This window comes from Crocodylus siamensis, chromosome 2 (assembly GCF_052110815.1).
Source record: "Crocodylus siamensis isolate JL-2025a chromosome 2, ASM5211081v1, whole genome shotgun sequence".
Lineage (NCBI taxonomy): Eukaryota > Metazoa > Chordata > Crocodylia > Crocodylidae > Crocodylus > Crocodylus siamensis.
The window spans coordinates 154,997,886-155,021,418 of record NC_143396.1 but is presented as its reverse complement, the minus strand read 5'-3'; the positions used below and the strand labels follow the sequence as shown (position 1 = coordinate 155,021,418).

At 44.0% G+C, this 23,533-nt stretch overlaps 1 protein-coding gene across 1 annotated transcript in view; it reads left to right on the top strand.

The window, feature by feature from the left end:
• The first annotated feature begins 4,600 nt into the window (after window positions 1–4,600).
• Window positions 4,601–23,533, top strand: part of EIF4E (eukaryotic translation initiation factor 4E) — a 31,531-nt gene continuing 12,598 nt past the window's right edge. Inside the window, exons 1-3 of the mRNA XM_090037121.1 lie at window positions 4,601–4,719; window positions 19,594–19,700; window positions 22,240–22,335. Of these exons, the coding sequence (XP_089893247.1) occupies window positions 4,702–4,719; window positions 19,594–19,700; window positions 22,240–22,335 (221 nt within the window). The 5' untranslated portion in view covers window positions 4,601–4,701. The remainder of the gene's footprint in view (window positions 4,720–19,593; window positions 19,701–22,239; window positions 22,336–23,533) is intronic.

The following is a 23,533-nucleotide window of genomic DNA, read 5'->3' as shown; positions in this document are numbered from 1 at the left end:
TCCGCAATCACAGGGCAGGGGCTGGAGATCCTGTTACCTGCTCAGCTCTGTGATCATGGAGCTGGGTGATGAATAGGGTCCCCAGGCCTTGCCAACAGGGAGCTCTGAGCACTGGCTCCAGGGTCATGTGGCCAGGGCTGGAAGATAAGAATCTCCCAGCACTGGTTCTGCAACTGCAGGGCCAGTGCTAGGAGATAAGCAGTTCCCAGTTCCCCACTCCCCAATCATTATGGCAAAGTGGGGGCTGGGAGATAAGGATCTCCCAGCTCCCACTCGCTTATTGTGATCTTGGAGTGGGGTGGCTTGGAGCTCCCTGCTGCCAGGACAGGGGGACATAGTCTGCACCCAGGCTCCAGTGATGGAGCCCCTGGACAGCAGACAGCTCCCCAGGGCAGGGAGCAACTTCCTGCCCCTGGTGGCCAATTGACTGGGAGCAGATTTGCTCCTGGTCAGGCATCTGCACTAGCGCTACTGCGTAGTTAGTGATTGCAAGTAAATTTGCTATTTGCATTTGCATTTGCAGGTAGCAAATTTACTCATGATTAGCAAGGTTAATGCACAGTATGTGTACATGGCATATTGGCATGATGCTTACATTTAAGAAAGAGTAATTTTGTAATTTTTTGTTGCTTTGCATATGCTGATTATAACTCTTATGCCTTGTCTGCAGACAGTTTGAGCACCAAATTTTACTAAATACATTTAGAATCATCAAGAAATCAACCAAATCAAAACTGAAATAGGGCACTGAATCCAAAATAGTAGTGCTCGTGGCAGAAGCCAACACTGATTTAGTTAAATCATTGCTCAAACTGTGTGTAGGCTAGCCCTAAGAAACCATAATTAAATAGAAGGCAAAGGCAGTTAATATAATTCCCCTCAAAACATGCTACTATGCTATCATACAGGAATCATCAAGACAAATTGTAGCTTGGGAATGGATAAAAAAAAAAGTAAGAGTTATATTCTGGTGGCATAATTTATTCTGGCTCTGCAAAAATCTCTTGTGAAAGTTATCATATTATCTTCTGTCATCATGCCAAGTTATATGGCTTCAATGCTTTTATTCTTCCCTAAAAAGTCAGTATTTCCAATTCATTCGACCTTTCAGTTGCAGCTCTTTGGCTCACCTCCAATTTCTGATATTCTTTCTGGAGAAGAGATGCTTAGAACTGTGTAAATATTCTACATACAGTCTAATCAGTGCTATTGAAAAACTGACTGTAACATCCTTGCTGACAAGATACATTTGCATATTAAACCTAAACATGCATTGGATATTTTGGCTGCCATACTACGTGTTGCCCCACTATATTCCGTAAGTAAATGAACAACACATAGAAATTTAACTTTTTCTAGGGAATAATTTTGTGATAAATCTGGCTAAACTTTGTCAAAATTGGTGAATGTAGCCGCCTCCTTTTATTTAGGTTAAATGTAAGGTCCCCTCAACTGGTTAATTACATAGTTTCCTGGAAGCCAGTTATATGTGCAAAGTAGCTATTGCACAATAAAAAGCTCCAACCAGCAATCAAATTAGACCTCAAAAATGTGTACTAACTTTATAGCTGGTTGCTACTGAGCTTTAATTTGCAGGTGCAGCAGGATGGTGGGGTTCCCAGCTTCAGGGGTACACCATGCCCAGTGTAAAACCTCCAAGCCCTTGGAATCACAATCCCTAGGATCTGGGGATTTCCCACACCCCAGGCCCTACGGTTTGGGAGTATAGGAAACCCCCCAGGCCCAAAAGATCATGGTGATCCTGGGGATTACCTATACCCCCAGGCAGGGGGATTACCGTGCAGTGAACCTCTGACTCCAGAGGTTTCCTGCACCCCTGGAGTGGGGAGATCACCGCAGCAGAAATCCTCCAGCCCTAGGGGTGTGTGGGGTGCACCCGGAGCTGGAAACCCGTAAGCTGAGGTGCCTGGGGCTCCCAGCCATAGGAACTTGCTTCTTGACAGTGCAGGGGGAACCCAGGATTGAGACTCCTCTCCACACTCCTTGTGGGCTTTTCCTGGCTTCACAGCAGTAGAACTCAGAAGAACGAAACTGCTGCCTGTTGCTGCTGTCCGAAATATGTCCTCTTGGGAGCAGTTCAGCCGCAAAGAAGCAATGCCAGAATCTCTATGGAGCTGCTTGAGGGATGGTCCACAAAATGCAGACATCTTTGGGATATGGAGGGAGGTGAATTTATCTGAAAAATCCAAAAAATGCCTTGGCATCTCCTGGACCAGCTGTAGAGAATAGGACATGGACTAACAGCTTCAAGTTGCAGCAGCAAAGGTTTAAATTGGATATCAGGAAAAATGTCTTCACTGTTACAACAGTGTGGCAGTGGAACAGACTGCCTAGGGAAGTTGTGGACTTTTTATCACTAGAAGCGTTCAAGAGGTTGGACAGCCACTGGTCAGGGATGATCTAGGTGTAGCTATGCCTATGCTCTACTCTGGGTATTTCCCATGCTTCCGGACTTTGCTGGTTGCCCTAGCCCCATTTCTGCTACATGTATCAGGGTGTTTTTACGCTTCTCTTAGAGGCACTGGGTGTTGGCAACAGCAAAGGCTGGGGACTTTGGGGTGTCCCAATGCTTCTGTTGGGACCAAAGCCAGAGGTTCCTGGCTAGAGACTCTTGCCCCACTGCTCATACAAAGCAATCAGTGTATTTGGGGTCAGGAAGGAATTTCACCCCCTGGTCAGATTGGTACCCACAGGGAACAGGGGGCAGGGTTTGCCTTCCTCTGTACGGGGGCATGGAAGTTAGATGAGCACCTTGCCGGGGGTCATCTGACCCCGGTGCTCTTTCCTGCTAAGGCAGGGGGTCGGACTAGATGATCTACCTAGGTCCCTTCCGACTCTAGCTACTATGAAACTATGAAACTACCCAGGGTCCCCTGAATGTGTATTAACCACCTGATATGGAGGCAGGACATTGGCTGTGCAGTCACCCTGCTTTACCTGTGGTATGTTCTGAGTGTTTTGTGCTGTATCAGGGTCAAAAGTGGTTTTTTTTACTAACAAGGCTGCAGCTTGTATGGGGCAGTTTGGACTGGGACACTCCTGCCTCGGGTAGGGGGCTTGACGGAGTGAGCTGAGTAGGCCCTTTCCAGCCCTGCTTCTCTGGGTGGTCTATGATCTCCCCAAGCAGCCAGGTCACCACAGCACCCCATCTCGCATGGACAGCCCAGCCCAGCTGGCCGTACCAGCATTGCCAGATCTTAAACATGAAATTATCATACTGGAAGCTCAAAATTAACTTATTTGCTGAAAAATGATCATACATGGAAAAAATATGCAAATATATATGCAAACAAGTTTTCTTCTTATTTACTTTATATTGCTCACTGTGACTTCCCAGTGAGTGAGAATTGGTTCACCAAAGTTGAAGCTTGTTTTTATTTTAAGATAAACAGTCATAAGAAAATGCTGACATGTAGGTTAAGATCAGCTATAATCACTGTGTTGGTGTGCTGCCCAAACCAAGATGGAGTCAAATAGCATTTTGTAGTGGAGGGTGCACTCTTGTCCAATGCACTGCAGACTCTACCAGGGTCTTATAAGTAGCTTCCCAGTGGCCAGCTTCCAATGGGGCTTGGGTCTGCATGTAGGATGCTCACTAACAGATCTGGCAGTCTCTGAAGCCCCAGGCTGAAAAGTCTGGGGTGGACAATAGTTGCCGGTTGCGTCACATAAGGTGCTTGAATGACTGAGGTTTGCTCAGTCGAGAGGATTCAGAACTGATTTGGCTAATTTGACCTGGAATACAAAAACATTTCCAAATAAAAAAACCCCCTACATTATGGAAACGCTACCCCTCCCTAGCTTGCTCCTGTGGCCATTAGCCAAGGGCAGATGAGACTTGGGGGCATCTGAACCCCAAGACCTCTGGGCTTGGGCCTGCATGTAGGATGCCCGTCAACGGATTTGGGAGCATCTGAAGCCCCAGGCTGAAAGATCTGGGGTGCACAATACTTGCCAGTTGTAGCACCACGTATGATTGAGGTTTGTTCAATCAAGGGGATTCGGAACTATTTGGCTAATTTGACTGGAATCCAAAATAAATAAATAAGCCAAAAAACCCCAAACCCAAAAGTCAGTTAGGGCTCCCTGAGAATGACTTGGGTTTTGCAGATGCTGCATCGATTCGCTGCCTCAAAAAATATTGTAAATGTTCTAGACTTCTGCATTTGTAAGTTTTGAGCACTTTTACCATTATTGATCGCAAGGGTTGAAGCTACCCTACAAACGCGATAACTTCAGTGCCCCTGACAACCCGTGCCCGCGGGGCCAGCCCCGCATTGTGAGAGCAGGCGCTCACGGCCCCGCCCCCCGGGCAGATGGGCGCTGGGCAGCGGGGGGCGGCTCCGCCCGCGCCCCTGCAGCTTCCCGACCGGCCGCTAGGGGGCGTGTCCCCTCAGGCTCCTCCTGGCGCGCCGGGCCCATGTGACTGTCTCGGTCCCGCCAGTGGCAGGCAGGGGGAGTGGGGGGAGGGGCCACCCCTTCCCCGGCGGCGACTACACGTCCCAGAAGGCCCCGCGCGCCCCTTTCCCACCCTCCGCGCGCAGGCGCCGCGGGCCCCCAAACGGCCGCGCGCCTCACGTGACCCCCCGAGCTGGCCAATCGTGTTTGAACCTGGTTTGCCATCCGCCCCCCCCGCCTCGGCCCCGCCCCGCGCCGCTGGTGCGAGCGCAGCGATCTAAGATGGCGACGGTGGAACCGGTGAGTGTTTCATTCCCTCCCGCCAGGGCCCGGTCCCTCGCTGCCGTGGGCCCGGCCGCGCCGGGTCGTGGGGTCTGTGGTCAGGCCGGGCGGGCCGGGCGTGGGAGACGGGAGGCGCTGCGGGGGGATCGAGGGGGGGCGGGGGGATTCCGAGCGCGTGAGGTCGGCGCAGCGCAGCACAGCACGGTGCTCGGGACTTGTGCCGTCACCACTGGGCCGGCGGGAGGGGAGGGGAGAGGGGGGGCGCGTGGCCCGGCGGGGAGGGGTGGAGCGGAGACCCCGGCGGTTTCTGCCGCCCCACCCGGGCATGGGGAAGCCGGGACGGCCCCACGCGGGCGCTTCCCCGACCTGGCCGGCGCGGCGCTTCCGGCGCCTGGGGGGGTGGGGGCGGTCTCCGCCACGGGGGGGCCGGAAGGGGCTGGGGGCGCCCGCCCCCTCCCCCTCCCCCCTCGGCTGCTCCAGTCTGCGCTGTATTGGCGCGCTGGGCCGGGGGGGCGGCGTGGGCCCCGTCTGAGCTGGCGCCGCGTCTCACATGGCGGAGGTGCGGGCTGGAGAGCGCCAGGCGGGATCCGGCCTCTTAGGTGGAGCGCGCGGGCGGCGCTGACCTTGTCCTGCAGGAGCTAAGTTGGGCAGTGCTGCCTCATGGTCTGGAAAGGTTTAACCCCCTACCCCCATTTTATCCTTTAAGCTCCTCTCTTCTGTCTCGAGATCCCAGTTTAAATATCCTCTCAGCCCTCCCTGCCAGGAGCCACTGGTGCCGTCTGCGCGCCATGCGGTGGCATCTTAGTTATACGCACTGCTGCAGCTGGGGGATTGGGTTGGGTGGAGGAGCCTGGGAGAGGTGCATTGAGTCAGTGTTTTGCTGGCTGGGTATGCATGCCCGCCGCTGGGCATGGGCTGCTTTTTACAAGTCAAATAAAATCAATATTTTAAAACGGTTGTCATCAGTTTGTTGTCTTATTTAACGAAAAGTAAAGGGCAGCGACTTTGCGGATGAAAAGCATTTTAAGACTTTGCTGAAAAGATCTTGTTTTGTATTCCTGAGAAATAATTGGGGGGAGGTCCAGCTGTGCGCTTGTGTCCCTTCTTCCAGACAACAGATTCCTCTAAGAACAAAAAAATTGTTAAAATGGAAGATAAAAGATGACAGTTAAAATTTAGTGCCTACAAACAGTGTCTGCCTACCGGCTCTCAAAAACAAGGTCATTCACTTACTGGCAAAACCTAGTCACTGTCTTCAGTGTTTAATTTGGGAGTCACCATCCCTCTAAAGTAATATTCGTTCAGTTCTTAGCAGTGGCCATCAACATAACTACTTATAATGCTGTTTGGGCAGCCACTAGATACTGAACTGAGACCAAGCATATTTAATTTGAAGAACTAAATAACTGTCCATCGCTCTGTTACCTTTTCTATCCAAGTTAAAGGATCTACCTCTCTAATCGCCCTTCTTTCATTCCTGACACACATGGTTTTTTCCCCCAACTTCCTAGGCCCACCTGACATCTCAGCTGTATGTGTGTTTATAAAGTGTCCAGACCAGACAGTGTTGCCATAATAGACACAATTGAAATGTATTTCACTGTGGTTCAGATTAAAGTGGGAAGGGTCTTTTGAGCAGGTGGAGGGGGAATGTCTGCCATTGAAACTTTTAGAATTTGAATCTGGGTACACAGAATCCTTCCTTTTCCTGCAGTTCTGATGTTTTCTTCTCTGTTGTAACAGAAGCATTTTATGAAGCTGCCATGTGTCACCTCAATTCTCTGGAGTTGAGGAAAGAGGACTTCTGTAAGGAGGATATGGATGGTGGGGGGGACAAAAGAAGGGTGCACAGCCCTGCAGGGAGATAAGGCCTCCAGAAGAGAGGTGAACTAGATGCTAAAGCAATGTTGGTTTCTTTTTCTTGAAAATACTTTTAAAGGCAGTTCACCAGTCTTGAAAACCTATGAGGTACAATGCAAAATCATATTTCACAGACTCTCAAACATTTTTAATGTGGGTTTTTGTTGTCCATTAAGCCACCTAATCATGTGTCTGTAGAAAGATGGTTCAAAGGGCCTGATTCCACACGTGTACCATGGCTGAATTGCACAGTATTTCCAAATATTGTTATCTTGCATTTTTAAAATGTAGTAGTGTTTTGCAGCTTAGAATGAACCTTTGTCTGATAAGAAAAGGACTATTACATACCATTAGAAAAGTTCACACGTTTTGGTTATTTCTTAGAGTTCAACAATAGCTTTCAGAAAATAATTGTAAGAGCAAAAAAGGCTGCTGTCCTAATGCAATAAATATTTTAGGTGAATACCATGAACATTTTATATAAATCAGCTCAGACCTTCCATCTCCCAAATTGTAAATAGGTTTCATTCTGCTCATTATTCTTTAACTTTTTGTTTGATGTATGTGCCAGTTGTTTTGGTATAGTGAACTAATTGCACTTTCTGAACTGAACTCTTGGCTGAAACTGCTGATGTCTGTTTCGTTCTTTCTAGTTTTGAATAGGCACGTGTAAAATTAGATACCAAGTGTATATAGCATCAAGGCCCGTGATACTTTCATGACTGAAATGGCACTTCTTGTAATAAGTTAATTCAAAAGGTCAGCAGTTGAGTTGAGGTATAACATTCAAGGTGTTAGGTATTCTGGCAAAATAGTTGCTAAAATTCTAGGTACATCTACAGCCTCTTTCTTTTTTGTTCCTGGAAAAATATAGTGAAAAATTATATATAGATAGAGAGATCTATATCTATTTATATATCTAGATATCTTTATATCCGTATCTTAGCTGCCACTGCAAGGCTGAAATTTGCCTTCACCTCTTTTGCTGTGACCTGAGTCATTTCTGATGCAACTGTGATCAGAAATCTAATGCTAGGAGTTTGTTTTAGTAGTCTATCTTAAGTTTGCGTTTGAAAAAAAACCACTTCCCATTATCTTCTGGCTAAAGCCACAAATGTGTGTTTATTTCTATTGGTAGGAATTTCCCTGCTGCTTGACTCCTCCCAGGACCAGGGGGAAGTGAGCAGCAGCTATTCCCTGCCACTTCCCCAGACTGGGGTGACCCTAATCTTGGAAGGTGTATTGATATGCCTGTCAACTCCTCTGGGTCCTGGGAGGCTTCAGGTATCCATTCTTCCTGAAGAAGATGTCTAGAGCAACTTCTTCTTGGTTGGAAATGGGTTCTTTTTCTCCTATAACAGCCATTTTTGTTCCAGGAGCAACTGTGTGAATGCTTATATGCTTGTGGTTTAAACTGGGAGAGCTGCGATGCTCTCAGTAGAAACATAATGCCTGTCCATGGCCTAAACCTTTTCAGAAAGTTGCCTATATCATGCTTCATTTTTATATAACAGGAACGTCTTGGGGCAGCCTAAGGTAATTTTGAGTTTCAGTTTAGGACTTGCAGAAATCATCCTCCCCTCCAAATTCTTCCAAAAGATGGTTGTAAAAAATAAATCTGAAACTAGTTTAGTACAAGCTTTGAACACTAATCAGTGAGGACTAATACTTGGGACCAGCATCTGTAGCAGGGATTGCCAGCCTGCGGCTCAGGAGCCACATGTGGCTCTTCAGAAGTTAATATGCGTCTCCTTGAATCTTTGCACAAGCACATGGTGACCAGCTTCCATTTGGTTACAGCTTCCATTTGGAATTTGGTCACCATGTGCTCATGAAAAGATTCAAGGAGATGCATATTAAATTCTGAAGAGCCACATGTGGCTCTGGAGCTGCAGGTTGGCCACCCCTGATCTATAGAATACATAATTCCAAGGTGTTCACAAACTGTTGCCATCTTAAAGTTGATAGTATGTATAAAGTGGAATGTACCAAAGGTACAGTAAGGCAGATGATGTAGATTTTTTAAAAATATGCAGTATTTTTAATGGTCTTTCGTAGTCATATAATTCAATCTTTGAATGATGGTACCCGATTTCTCACAAATATATGCAGGAGTAATGTCACTTCTGATGGTAGAGAAATCTAATTTGTAGGGATGCGCCGATAGAGAATTTTTGGATTGATATGATAGCCAATTTTTAACGAGCCATATCAGCCAATACTGATCCGATTGCCAATATGGAACCTGGCAGAGCAGAGAGCAGCATTGGGCTGGTAAGTCTGTTGTGGGGGAAGGGGGGGATGTGCAGATCAAGGCCTCCGCGGTGAGGGAGGGAGTGGGGCTGGGGTAGGGGCAGTCCTGGCGGTTAATCTGGGTGGTGCAGGGATGGGGGCCAGCTGCTGTCACTGTGCGCACCATGGGGGGTGGGGGTGTGTTCACATGCCCCGGATCTGTGCACCAGGCGAGGGTGGGCTGCTGCTGCATGCTGGAGCTAGGGCTGCACCAAGCTCCCCCTGGCTGGGTGGGGCTGGGCCAATCTGAGCTCAGGGTGAGTGGCTGCAGCACTGGGTGTGTTTTGCTATGGTGAATTTTGGTATGGCTGCAAGTCCTCCCCTCTGTATCCCCCCTCCCAGCACTGCTGCTCTTTGCCCCGAGTGCAGCCCCAGCCCAGCCCCCCTGCCAGGCAGAGCCCAGCCCAGTACCAGCCCCAGCCAGCCCTTGTGCAGATCTGGGGGCACATGCCCCCCATGGCTCCCCTGGGTGTACACGTAGTGGTGGGACCCGCCCCCCAGATAATCTTCTTGCAGCTCTGTCCCATGTCCTGCCCCGGCTGGGCAGCACCTGCCCCAGCCCCACGCCCTCCCTCACTGCTGGAACCTCGATCTTTCCCCCTTACCCCCTTCCCACCCCTCCCCCCACAACAGACTTACCAGCCAGACTCAGCTGCTCTCTAGGCTTGTGCGAGTAGGCAGCTATTCAATCCGGCTTTGGATCCGGCTGCTTCGGATGCCAGCAGTCCGATCCGGCCAAAGCAGTCTGTGTGTTAAGGCGCAGCAAGGTGAAAGCTGCAGGGATGGTAGCCCCTGCTGTGGCCATGAAGCCTGTCAGCTGTTAAGGAGATAGATGCAGGGCTTCTGGGTTCTGGGGCCCTGCACCCTTAGCTGCCGACAGGCAAAACTTGTAACATGGGTGTTTGTGGAACTGTGTCTGTCTTGGGGCAGTTGATTGCCTGTATTGATTATTTCCTCTCCTTAGTTTGTGGTTTTGTAGGTGTTAGTTGTTGCTTGTTAACTCATTAACACCTACAAAGTATGCATTTTGCTTTCAAGAATTTGGGGTGCAGTTCCCCCAAAACTCATGCACCAATATTCTTGAAATTTGGCATGCTTCATGCTCTCAACAGAGGCTACCACCCCGCAAGGGTCATCCAAATAAGACAAAAAAGAACCAAGTTATAGGTATTTCATTGATTTTCCCCCTTATACCCTATGGCCGGATCTCCAAGGCAGCTCTGAAGCTTTTCCAAAGCTGTTTGGAAGCTCTGAACCATTTCGGAAAGCCTAACAAAGCCAGCAGTTCCATCTGGACATGCTGCTTTGGACGCCAAAGCATCTGAAGCTTCTCCAGATCCAGAGCACAATCCGAAGCCTCACACAGCCCTACTGCTCTCCTCACTGCTGGGCTGCACTCCTGGCCCCTTACTTACTGCACTGTGACTGCATGCATGCACAGGACAGTTATCGGCAACATTATCAGCCACATCAGCATAAAAATGCTGATTACTGATAGTGTCATATAAGGAAAATTGAAAGGAAATATGTTGCCAATCCAGTATGGAACTGATATATTGGTGCATCTCTATTAATTTGTAAACATTCCCTCTTGTGCTCAAATCTTGGGAGTTTAAATTGAATACCATAATATTTCTGATAAAAGACCTTCAGTGCATGTTCATTTTCAAAGAATAAAACTCTCAGAATTCTTGCCTGGCTTTAAATATTCCAGCCTTGTAGTAATTTGCAGGTATTTTTAGCTCCCTTTTACATATATGAGAACTTTTGCACAGGAGGAAACTTGATTGAATTGGTTGGTAAAGACTATCCTATGCTCTTAATATACCAGTTTGTGTCCCTTGGAATCTTAAAACTTTCCAGTTCATAATGTTGACTCAAATTCTTACTTGATCTTAATATACGATTTACATCCCTTTGAATCCAGAATCTCCATCCTTGGAGGGTTTTTAAGACCAGGCTAGAAGCCGTGGCTGGGATTATACAGTTGGGGGTGGTCCTGCTTTGAGCAGGGGGGTTGACTAAATGACCTCCTAGGGTCCCTTCCAATCCTAATTTTCTGTGATTTAATGAATCCAGCAACTTGACATTTCCGGTAGAAGTACACTGATACATTGGTCCAACACCAAATTGGCACCGATATGAAGGAAATGGATCGCATTGGAAATCGGCCTGATTTTGCCGATAATTTGGTTAGTAAACGTCTGTGCGTGTGCTCAGCTACATTGTACCACGTTGGCAGCAAGGAGGGCAGCTGGACGACACTTGCCACAGCCCCACTCCTCCCTCACCGTGGGGGCCTTGATCTTTGCCCCTTCCTTCCCCTTCCACCCCACCAGAATTGCCAGCTGCACACAGCTCTGCAAGCTGCCAGGCTGGTATCAGAAATCGGTTTGGTATCAGCTGGTATGCCTCCTTAAAAATTGGCTATCTGTACCAACCCCAAAAATCTCTATTGGTGCACCCCTAATTTCCAATTTCAAGAACTTCGTTGTTTTAAAGTTGTAATTGTTTTTAGAATCTTAGTCATCAGTCAGTGTGAGACAGAGAAGACAAAGATGGCAGTTTTGAGGATTAGTAATGTTAAATTTAATTACTAGTGTTAATTTTAAAGAAATATTTTGATTTTTAGATCCATTTGAAAACATATAAGAGAAATGTGGGCATGGACATGAAGCCCTCTGTAATTCCAGTCTTCCAACCATGGGACTACCAGCAAGTATTGTGTTGGGGATCTGTTTGTTAGTAGTGAATGGAACCTGTTTCCATGATGTTATCTTATCCCCATATGTGGGTTCCATACCTTAATATTAATGACATGTGCAAACCTGCACTGTACTGATCTCATGCTAGCTGGAAGTTTCACAGTGCAGGTGTAGCCACTTTGTAACTAGTTACACACTCAGGTATTAACTTTTTTAAATGTTTTTAAATGCATTGTAATTTTTATTCCATGTCTTTTGGCAGTAAGAATATTTCAACTTGAGTGTTGGAAAAACTGCTTGCTCTCATCTTGGTTTGTTTTGTTTTTTTAAATGAAAGCTGGTTCAAATATTCCTGGCTTGGAAACCAAAGGTAGTTATTTAAAACTGAGAGAGAAATGTTAATCTTTGTTTGGATCTTTGGTCTTTGTTGCAGGAACAAAGAAACAACTTTTCTTTCAATGTTTGTGCTGCTTTCCCTTTAACATGTTTGGTGGAACCTCAGCTGTACTAAAGTTAATGTCCTTTGTTCACACTGAAGTAGCTAGTTGCTTTCCAAAGATCTGTCTCTGAAGACAAGTAATGCATATATGGTTAGAATAGATCAGGCTTGTCCAACATGTGGCCCACCAAACCATTTTCTGTGGCCCACGGTGCTGCAACGGGAACCCCTTGTCCCTCCCCAGCCCCTCAGCAGCTTTCTAATGGCTACTGAAGAGCTGAGAAAGGGACAAGGTTCCTACATGCACCGCGTCAGCTTGACATTGCTGACACAGTGAGGCTCCTCCCCTCTCCCCTCATTTCACTGTCCCTTCCTCGCCCCACCCCTCCCTTCCTCATTTGCATGCCAGCTCCTCCCTTGTCCCACATTGCAGGGTTTCCATTCCTAGCCCCGCCCCTCCCTCATTTACGTGCTGGGCCTGCCCTGCACCATTCTCTGCTGGCCATCTGGGCTGGAGCAGGTCACAGTGCAGGGGGCACGGATGCCAGGGCGGAGGGAGGCTGCGGCCAGGCCTTTGGGAGATGCTGCTGCTGCTGTGGCTGTCGGGGTGGGAACCTGGCGCTGCTCCCGCATGCCCCTGCTCCCACAGACATCGCACGGGGGGTGGTGAGTTGCGGGCCCTGGGGAGGGAGGGACCCCTGCTGCTCGGGGTGAGCTGGGGGAGAGGGAGCAGGGCGGTGTCCCTGCACATTCCCCACTCCCCTGTAGAGTCCCCACATGTCCCCCTGGCTGCTGAGCCCAGGTGCACGGGTGTGGGAGCATCCTCGAGGCCGCCCAGGTGGCAGGGAGGACACGGCAGGGTCAGGCAGCACCTGTTGACCCCTGTGCTCCCAGGCTGCAGCTGGACTGGACAGGCTGCGCGAGCGCCCGCTCGTGCTGGCCCACTGGGTGATAAAAAGTTCATGATCCGGCCCCACATTCAAAAAGGTTGGACACCCCTGGAATAGATATTCTATATACATAATTTCAATTTCAATGTTAGCATATATCACTGAAGAATTTCTAGCTTATCCAAAGAACTTGGACTGTTTAAAGGATGTTGGCAAGTGTTATCCTTAATTTAAGCTTTGATATTTAAATGAATAGGTATAGAAAGTTCCTGAATGCCATTGCATAACTTGATCAGAACTAGCAATTATAATAACAGCCACTTTATAGGAGTCTATTATTCTTTATTCTAAAGAATTCTATAGTTTAAAATTTCACTCATTTCAGTCTTAATGAGCTCTAATACTAGTAGTATACATGCAGTGTTTTAAAGAAGTAGCAATGCCTCTCCTTTGGCAAGCTTCATTGTTTTGAGGGGGAATAGGTGCCAAATTATTAAAGTGAAAATTTAGATATGTTGTATCCTTTCTAGTCACTTCACATCTATACTTGGTTAGATCATAACTGTTACCAGGACTTGAATGCATGGTTGATTCTGTAACCTCAGCATAGTAATTTTTGCAGTGCAAGCAGATTTAAGTGAATTCTTTATATTGTCCAAAATAGATTTTTAAGCTAGCACTTAGAATTGTGCGTGGGAGGATATCTAGTAATTTTGCCATAAACTTGCTACAATGATTGTTTTGCCTCTTAGAGAGAAACTATTCTATATGTATTTTGTTGCTTGTCCCCTTGTTTTATATTGCATTATAAAAATCTCCTGACATTCACACTCCAGTATACTTCTCATTACATTGGAAACTACACAACTGTAGTTCTCTGGCCTGAGGAATACATGATCCACCTCGTTTAGTTGGTTTGTAAGCCATATTACTTCTTGGCCACTTGTCAGCTCAGATCAAGCATAGTCCCCGGTGAAGAAGGTGGCACCCAGCAAAAAACCCTATGTAGATTTAATCAGCTAGAATACACCAAAAGAGAAAATTCACCAAATGTAAACAGTTCCTAAGACCAATAATTTATATCCAAACATGCATAATAAGAGTGATAAGTATGTCCTATGAGGATAGACTTTACAGTGCCTGCCATTAAATATTAAAGGACTTTCCTAAATTCGTACTACAGAGCTCTAAATGTCCTCTCTGCAGAATTTAAAACAGTCTAATCAAAATCACTTCTGAACAGGACAGTAGGCTAACCTGAGTAAGCAGCTTGTATTGTCTCTGTTGTTTGTTCTCCACCTACCAGAATGTTGAGCTTTTGTTTCATTTTTCTATTTGTTGTCATAAAGGTATTGAGGTGAAAATAATAAATGCAGATGTAAGTTCCGAGGTCCAGTAGCCGGTTTCTGTATGTACGTGTACACACACACACACACACACACACACACACACACACACACACACACACACACACACACACACACACACACACACACACACTTTCAAAAAGCAGTGAATATGTAATTTTTTCTGCAAAAATACCAACTCTGAACATTAGTACAGAAAGATGTGTGTAAATTCTGTATCAACCAGTATGCACGAGGAATCTAGTTTGGCCCTACAGAGCCTCCCACTTTAGCAGGTAACAAGGCTGAGATTTGCTACTCTCCTTTACCTTTACATGTACAGAAAAAGGTAAGTTAGTGAACATAACATTTAAAAGATGCTTACCTCCATCCCAAACTTAATTTTAGATTAAGAAATATATTTATTCATGAATAACAGTAAAATAATTTGAAAACAATCTTCAGTGGTGATACTTGCTCAAATACAGTTTTTAGGACTTTAGCTCTTGATCATGTACAGTTTGATTTAACAGTTCAATCTAATGCATATAAATCAAAGTACTTAAAAATTTGTATTAAAACAGTTATAATTAACTATAAAATACTAATATTTTGAGCATGTTGCCCACCAGAAATGGATTTTGAATTCCAGAAGAACTGATTTAGTATCGTTCACATTTTATTAATAATGGGAGATGCTGTGTGGTTTAAACATTTGGGCTGATGGTCTGAGGAGCATAAGGAATGTGAAAAATTAAACTCAAACAAGTAGGATTAATGAACAAAGCCTTAGATTCTTACCCTGGAATAACTCTTTTCCTGTTTTGGTCCATTTAATAGTAGTTGCATTGGGCTTAAACTGCTGTAATTTGGTTAAATTTCTAGGTATGTGAAGCCATTCTCAGAAGTGCTTGGAAGCAGACATCTTTCCTTCAGGTTTGGTGGAATGCACTTTTTCAAAATTTACGCTGTGTGCAGCAACACTGATGTGTCTTGCTGCTTACCAAATCTCATTAACTGATTTGTTTAGGTTTTGAGGCAGTTGTGTAGGCAAGTGTCACATGGATCTGCAGTTGGCTGTTGCTGGGCCTTTGAAGTTGGTCATCAGGCAGCAATTGTGAGGGAGTTGTGGCTTCAGGTAGCCATAAAGGATCCAAACCTAAAACTTTTTTTTTTTTATTTTGAAAATATTAATGTAACTTTAGTTACCAAAAAGTTACTGTCAGATGGCAAAACCTGATATGATAGGTTGTTGGGTAGAGCATTTTCCATTCAATCTTGGTCCATAGAAATGGTTACCAGAAATAGTGTAGGCAGATAAAAGTTTTTAACTAATTTTCTTTAAAGGGCTGCAAAATTTCTGCTTCCCTGCTAACATTTTTTGTGTTGCCATTCACCTTTCCGGCCAACATTGCACTGATACATAGAGAAAAATAGCTGGCTGTGGGTAGCTTACTGGGAAAAGGCTTTTCAGAATTTCCTATTGGTGTGACATGCAATAAATTCTCTCAGTTATGGAGGTCATCATTTGGGTCAAAGTTCTATTTCTATGTAATAATAAATATTGGAGGAGGAAATGTTTTTTTTCCAAACCTGGAACCTGTTTTCCACTTCTAAATAGTAGACAAGGTTTTGCTGGGGACAAATAAGCCTGTTTCTCTTTGTATTTAATTATAAGAGAAATAATTACAAGCAACCCCTTTAAAGTGTCAGTGCCTGAATATTCTTTACTTACTGTTGTTGTTACAGGTATATTATCTGACATGATTATTATTCCCCTAAAATGTGAAAATGTGATGTTCACTTGGTACATTTAGCAACTTACTGGTCACTTCAAAGTTTCCACTATATAATGTTTTCTCTTTCTATGCATCTTTTACATAGCTCCAAGGAGGGGAAAATATTCTTAAAATAAATGCAACTATTACACTACACACTAAGGAAAGAGTTAAATGGGAAGGGCTAATGAGGGAAAGGGGTTCTAAAAGCAAGTGTAATAAGTGAACTGACTTCTCACCCTTGAATTTTGACAAGGTTACATTGAATGTCTATATAAGAAATGGTGGTCTGCTTAGTCCCTCTCAGTTCCAGCTGTTTTAAAAATCATGGTGAGCTACCACATTGAAGACATTTAGACTTTCCTCTTCACACCCACATTTGAGCTGTGCTTTTCCTTCCCATTTCCAGTGATTCCTGTTCCTTCATCAGTCTTAAATGTCACCAAACGGGGGCCCCAAACAGTTCACCCAGAGCCCTTGTGTCACCATTCTCTCTCAGCTTGTCCAATATGATTAATGTGACTTCACTCTCCATGAGGTGTAGCCAGACAACGTTGCCCTGTGCCTCATCTGTGTATATGTTTTTGGAGGATCCCAGGACTCATGACAAGAACACAGTTTCAGTCATGACTGAGGGGCTAATTAGCACATGGATCCTGTGGGGGTAGGGGAAATCTGGATTATACATGCACACATTGAGCAGTGCTGAGCTGTAGGATCACCATGGCTTAAAATGTTGTTGCCTCTGGGGCCCAGCCCAAATAACTAAAAGGTAAATCATAAGTAGGGAAATGTGGTTTGGCTTTTGCCTCCCAGCTGGTCAGCAACAAGCAGCAAGGCTGCTGGGGCCCCTTGGCTAATCAGCAGCTTGAGGCAAAAACCACGTCATATTTAAAAACATGGTTTTTGCCTCCCTGCCATTCAAAAGTGAGCAGTGGGGGCCCCCCACCAATCAACAGTGGCGGGGGGCGTGCAGGGGAAACTGCAAAATTAAAGGGGCTGCTGTGCACTTGCACCACGATTTTTGCGTCCGTAATTGAGCCTTTTGGCTTTAGTCTGTATTATATATTATTTGTACCATGTATAAGTAGGTACAGGAGTGCTGCTTAAAAGTGTGCTCATAGAGTACCTGTGCTAAAAAAATCTGTGACTACATAGGCATGTTTATTTCATGAATAGCATTTTCAAATGTGTCGCTCACTTCATTGTGCTTATGGAGAGCAGGGTCTGACAGTAGGGAAGGGGGGAAAGGGTCTACAGAGAGAAGTGAGGGACGGGATAAGGGGATCCCTCCCCCAGATTTATTTTCCGTGCTGTAGCAGTGGACGGAGGACAAATTCAAGACACATCAATAAATAGATTCTATACCTGGAACATTTTAACAAATTTTATACATTTTCTATATATAGAATCTAATTATTGGGGTTTATCTTATATTTAGGTTCATCTTGTATTTGAGTAAATACAATACTAGTAAAATACTAGTAAATAGTAAAGGCAGGAATGTCAAATATCTGTGTATGAATCAACAGTGAAGTCTTAAATATTGGCACCTTCAATACTGGAATCTAATTTCAGTCATGTCACTCTTGCATAATACCCTGTTGTAGTAGTTCTCAGCTTTTTTAGACCCTTCTAAAAATGTCAGCCCTTAGCTTTCACTTATTTTTCAGTAGTCAAAAAACAAATTGAGCAATTTTTTTACAAAGAGCTCAAATGCCACAACAGGTCAGAATGTTTTTTTACACTGTTTCTTCACAGTGTTTTTGGACTTCTTTTTATCTGGTTTTCTTGCCAGTAGTATAGATGTTCACACCCTGCATCACTCTTAAAAGGATCTGACAGCACCCCAGGGTGTTGTAGCGTTCTAGTTAAGAATCACTGCCCTATCAAAAAACATTTTGCATAGGGTAGGATTAGAATATTTATGTTCAAAACTGAAGTGCTACTTGTACTATTGAAGTAACATTGTTTTTGATTCTTAGGACTAATTACATATAAAGTTTACAAAATAAGACAAAATGGTATGTTAGTATCAGGGTCTGTAGAGTTTAATGGTGTAATAGAAACACGGGGATGATTGCATTGGTTGTATTCAGATGCCTGTTGACAAAACTTGCTTGGCACTGGTAAGACTTGCACGTGATTGTTCATGTTGCTGTTTCAAATCTACTGTATTGTTCAGATGCTGCTGAACTATGAGGAACTCTTGAAGATTTGTGAGCAGAGCATTTCTTTTAATTAGGTGACTTTCCGTAGCTGAACTTGATCACTTCAACACTGCTCTTGTTCCATTAAAACCACAAAATCTAAATTCTTAGCTTTTAATCCTAATTTTGTACTGTTGAGTTTAGGACTGTCTAGAAAATGTTGGCATATTGTAGGTAGGATTTGCAGTGTATGTAGAATGCTACTAAAGTGCTGTCTGTTGTGCAGAATCAGCTGTATATAACTTTGTTTGTGTTAAATGTAGGGAACGAACTGTGTCCTTCATTCCTTGTCTCTGTAGTGTTCTAGCAAGGATTGTAAATGAAGGGGAATGGCAGTAACTGTGGGAAACAGTTGGTCTGACAATAAAGCTTTGTGCTTCTTGAAGGTCTGACAGAATGACATTACAATTTCAAATGCCACACCATAGTTCTGGAATTCAGCTGCAAGCTTTAGGAGCAACACAACCTGAATTTTCCTCCGATGCAGGCTACTTTTCATAACCCATTTAAAAGGCACTGTGTGGTTTTTTGTTTTTATTCATATTCTCCTAATACCAATGCAGAATGATGTTTTGAATCAAGGAGCCTGTTTCAGTAGCAGTTGGAAATATTGTGTTCTAAGCTGTTGTGACAGTACATTTTAAAATCTGAGCATTACTTTTAGTTAGGAATACACTACCATTTAGCGCACACTGCTTTGCTTAATTTTATGTTTGGAATACAAGCATTTTAACTGACACTTTGTGAAATACAGTATTGTAAAGTTTAGTCTTGAGCCAGTGGTAGTTCTAAAGTTCTCTCAGATGCTTAAGGCCCAAAAACTAATGTTACATTTTAAAGCTGAGGGCATCTATTTTCCAATAATAATCCACTCAATACTGGACTTAAAATCATGTCATCCTCTTACCTGCTTTTCCTTGTAGTTTTGGCATGGCTGAGAGCTTAAGAATCACTAATTACTTAAATCTGGGCTGTGTATTAATTATTTTAAATCTACGGTGTAAAAAGCATATTCCTTGAACTCTAGCATGTAAAACATACTAATAGTAGGTATTAGTCCATTCTAGCTTGTGAAATAAACTACAGTAGAATAAAAGTGGGTTTAGGAAAAAAAAAACCCAGTGAGCAAAATTACACGAATATTATGATCTCCTAAGATCAAGAATATGTTGATGAGTACACGGTTGCAGGTATTTCAAGTCATGTGTTTGGGTGCTATGATCCTGGACTGCTAATCAGAAAAGGGTGAGAGGGCACCTAAGCCTCTTATTCTTTGGGTGGTGGAAGTGAAGGGGTAATGCCTGCAAAATGAAATTGGAAGACAGAAATAATAATTCTGAATTTTTTATTTTTTTTTTTTTTATTAATGTAGGAAACCACTCCCAACCCTCAAACTTCAGAAGAAGAAAAAACTGAGACAGCACCTACTCAGGAGGTTGCCAGTCCTGAACAGTATATTAAGCATCCACTACAAAACAGGTGAGCACTGTTCTTCTGCCACTAGACTTTGTGATTCTACAGGTAAGTATTTCATCATAATTCTCATAATTTTGTTCTAATACCATGTATTTCACAAAGAAAAGTGTTGCATTTAGAGGTATGCTGATACATCAGTCCGATATTGAATTGGCAGTGATCTAAAGAAGATTGACTGACTATATTAGAAATCAGCATTTTTTGCCTAATGTGGCCGATAGTTTGGCTGACAAATGCCTTGAACATGCATGTAGCCACACGCAGGATGTAGGCAGCAAGGAGCACAGCCTGGCAGCTTGGAGAATTGCGTCCAGTGGGTAAGTCTGTTGTGGGAGGAGGGAAGGGGCATGGCAGCGGGGGGCAGATCGTGGGAGGGAGTAAGACTGGCGCAGGCTCTGCTTAGATGGGGTGGGGCACAGGACGGAGCCACAGCTTATCCAGGGGGAGGCATCTCCTGCCGCTGAGCACACCCCATGTGAGCATGGAAGGAGTTTGACCCCTGGCTCTGTGCACAGGGCAAGGACAAACTGCCACTGCGGGCTGGAGCCAGGTTTGTGCTGGGCTCATCCTGGTGGGGGCTGGGCCGGGCTGCGCTCGGGGGTGGGGGCTACAGCAAATTTTGGAGTGACTGCAGCTCCTCCCATAGGCTCCCTCCCAGCGCCACCACAGCCACCCGTCCCAAGTGCAGCCTGGCCCAACCCTTGCTGGGAAGGGCCCCGCAAAGACCTGGCCCAAGCCCACAGTGGCAACCTGGACACGCTGTACACAGATCCAGAGGGTACAAGCCCCCACGCCCTGTGGGGGTGCGTGCAGCAGCAGGAGCCGCTGCCCCCCCCACCCTCCACATCCCCTAGACAAGCCACAGCTCCATCCTGTGCCCCACCCTATTCCAGCTGAGCAGGGCCTGTCCCAGCCCCATTCCCTCCCTCACCGCAGGGGCTTCAATATGCTTCCCCCCCCCCCCCCCCCCCCCCCCACACACACACACACACACACACACACAAAGACTTGCCAGCTGGACACTGCTCTTCAAGCTGTGTATCAGAAATCTGAGCAGTATCGGCCGATATGCCTCCTTAAAAATCGGCCCCAAAAACCTCTATTGGAGCACCCCTAGTTGCATTAATTTTTCTGTGTCAACTTCAGTCTTTTTCTGAGACCTCACCTAATTTAGTATCTATTCATAGGAAAAGGTAGGGAAGAAACCACGTTTAATCAAGATTAATTATGTGGGTAGTGTCCCTGAGACTACTAGCTTTTTCAACAGAATTTGATAGTTTCAGAAAACTCCAGTGGCTATTTTCTTAGAATTTTCCACTATTGTAAAGCAAAATGGAAATCTAAGGAATAGGTGAATAACATGACAATTATTACCATTTAAGTGTTGCTGGAAGTGATTACAACTGATCTAAAATATTGCGTTCACTAGTTGGCTTATGAAAATTGCAATTTTTGTCAAACCATAAAGCGTATGGTGAGAACTTTATAGTTGAGGGTGGGTGTTTTTTTGTTTCTTTGGTTTTTTATTTTTCAGCATATAAAGCTAAAAAGCTGTTTGCAGATCAGACTGTTAGGTGCTCTTTGTCACTTTTTTGATTGAGCTGTATAGAGAATGAAGAAACTTTTCAAGGGACAGACATTCTCTAACTTAGGCTAAACTTTTTGTGGTGGAAGTATTAACCTTAGAGACTAAATGTCTTTAAATGTTAGATACAATTTTCTGTCAACGAAAACTACAGAAACTACACTTGTTTTTGCAAATTATAAGTTGCAACGCATTAAAGAATACTGATTTTTATCTTTGTTCAGCATTCATTAGCGATCTGCAGACATTGTTCATTCTTGGGCTAAGACTAGTACCAAAACTTTTTCTGTAGCTTTGGGCAAGAACTAGGAATAGGATGACGTCTTGAATAATAGCCTCCTTTTCTTTTCCTGCAATAGTTCCAGCTGGTACTGTATTTCTGAAGTTATGTTCAGGAAAGTATATCCCATAAGAGAATTTACACTTTTAAATCTCAAGGGTAGTTTAAAGAGAATTTCTGAAAGGAATAATGGGTTTTCTATTAAGCTTCCATCAGGATCTATCTGAAAAGTCACGTAGGTAAAGGGACAAAGAGCTAAAAATATAGAAGTATTTCTAACTTGTTATCAGTCTTTCACAAACTATAACCAAGAGTTTACTTATACATACCAGACTATTAGTTTACCAGTAGTCACAAGCAAAAACCTCTCTTCTTAAGTTGATGCAAATGGTCATACTTACCACTTAAAGCCTTTTAAATAGCTATGCAAAAATTGATTAGCTAAGTCTCCCTTCCATTTAAGGTGCAAATGCTTTTTTACTTGTCCAAGGTCCAGAATTAGAACCCAAATGTGTGTCTTAAGAATTTCTCCTGACAACCTGAGCCCTGGAGCAGATTTTCATGCTGTTATTTCAATGGCAGGGTCTAACCTTGTCTGGAATTGCTAACTGGATAATTGTCAGTCCTTTTCACAGCACTGAATTTTATTTTTAATGTATAGCATATAATTTTTTTAGATGGGCCCTCTGGTTCTTTAAAAATGACAAAAGCAAAACCTGGCAAGCAAACCTTCGTCTGATTTCAAAGTTTGATACTGTTGAAGATTTCTGGGCGTAAGTAAAGTGTTCAGTTTCTTTTTTTTTTTTTTTCCCTTTAAATCTATGTAGTAATCCATAGTGTATTGGAATTGTGTACATGCTTTTACTACTGTAAATGTTAGCATCTGGAGTGCAAGTTCAAATCTATTTCAGGAGCTTAAGGGAAAGTCCATTTCATTTTTCCAAATGAACTTTTAAAAATGTCACTTGGAGGTAAATAATTTATTTCTGGGTTCTTCTGTATTCTAAATATGAATTTATATTGCCACTTGTATTGGTGGTGATGTAATTGTACATTTATTTAGATTAAGCAGGTGTTTTTTTGGCTCTGTCTGCTCTTGCTATGTATAGGGTTTAAATGTGATATATTATGGGTAGACTAAACTGTGTAGTCATACAACTCAGTTGACGAAGTAACTCTGGTATGCAAAGGCCATAACACTGTTCTGTCTTCTGTCTGGAAATTTGAGATTAAAAATGTTGGTTCCCATCCTTTGATACTTCATGGAGACCTGTATTCAGAGCGTAGGTGCTTGGTGCTTCCAAACATCAGTCTTAAAGTGCATCAAGTTAAAACACTTGGTCATTATTAACCCAAAAAACTTTCTTTTGGAAAATAGCTTCCTCATTTATTAGCCAGGTTGCCCAAGTAAATTGTGTAGATGATAGTTAGATAAGTTTATGGAATATAGGTAAACTGAAGAAACAAGTTAAAGCTGTTTTGGAAAAAAAGCTCTTATTTGAATAAAGATGGCACTCAGCAGACCAGTATATGCCCATGTTAGATTGGAAAGTTAGAGACTTTAACAAAACCTATAACTTTCCCAGTAAATTCTTAATTCTCTTAGTCTTGTAAACATTCCAGAGCATATCATTCTTCAACACAATTGATACGGGAGTCTTGTGAGAATTCAGCAGAGTAACCTTTACACAACTGAAAATTAGAAGGAACTACTCTCCCTACTCCCCCCCCCCCACGCAGTTAGCAGCCAGTTTCAAATATTACATTGGTTATTGGAATGAAGTTTGAATAGTGTTGCTTTCCTAGTTCTTGTTTTAATGAATTTAACATTTTGGCTTTCCAAGTTTTGTAGGTTGTGTTACTAGAGGAGGGAAGCAGAAGAGTCCGTTAGAAAAGGAGTCATGCTGTTTGTTTAGTTTGTCTTTGAACACCAGCTAGCTCCCTTCTTCTGTGTAGAAAAATCAGGATTTT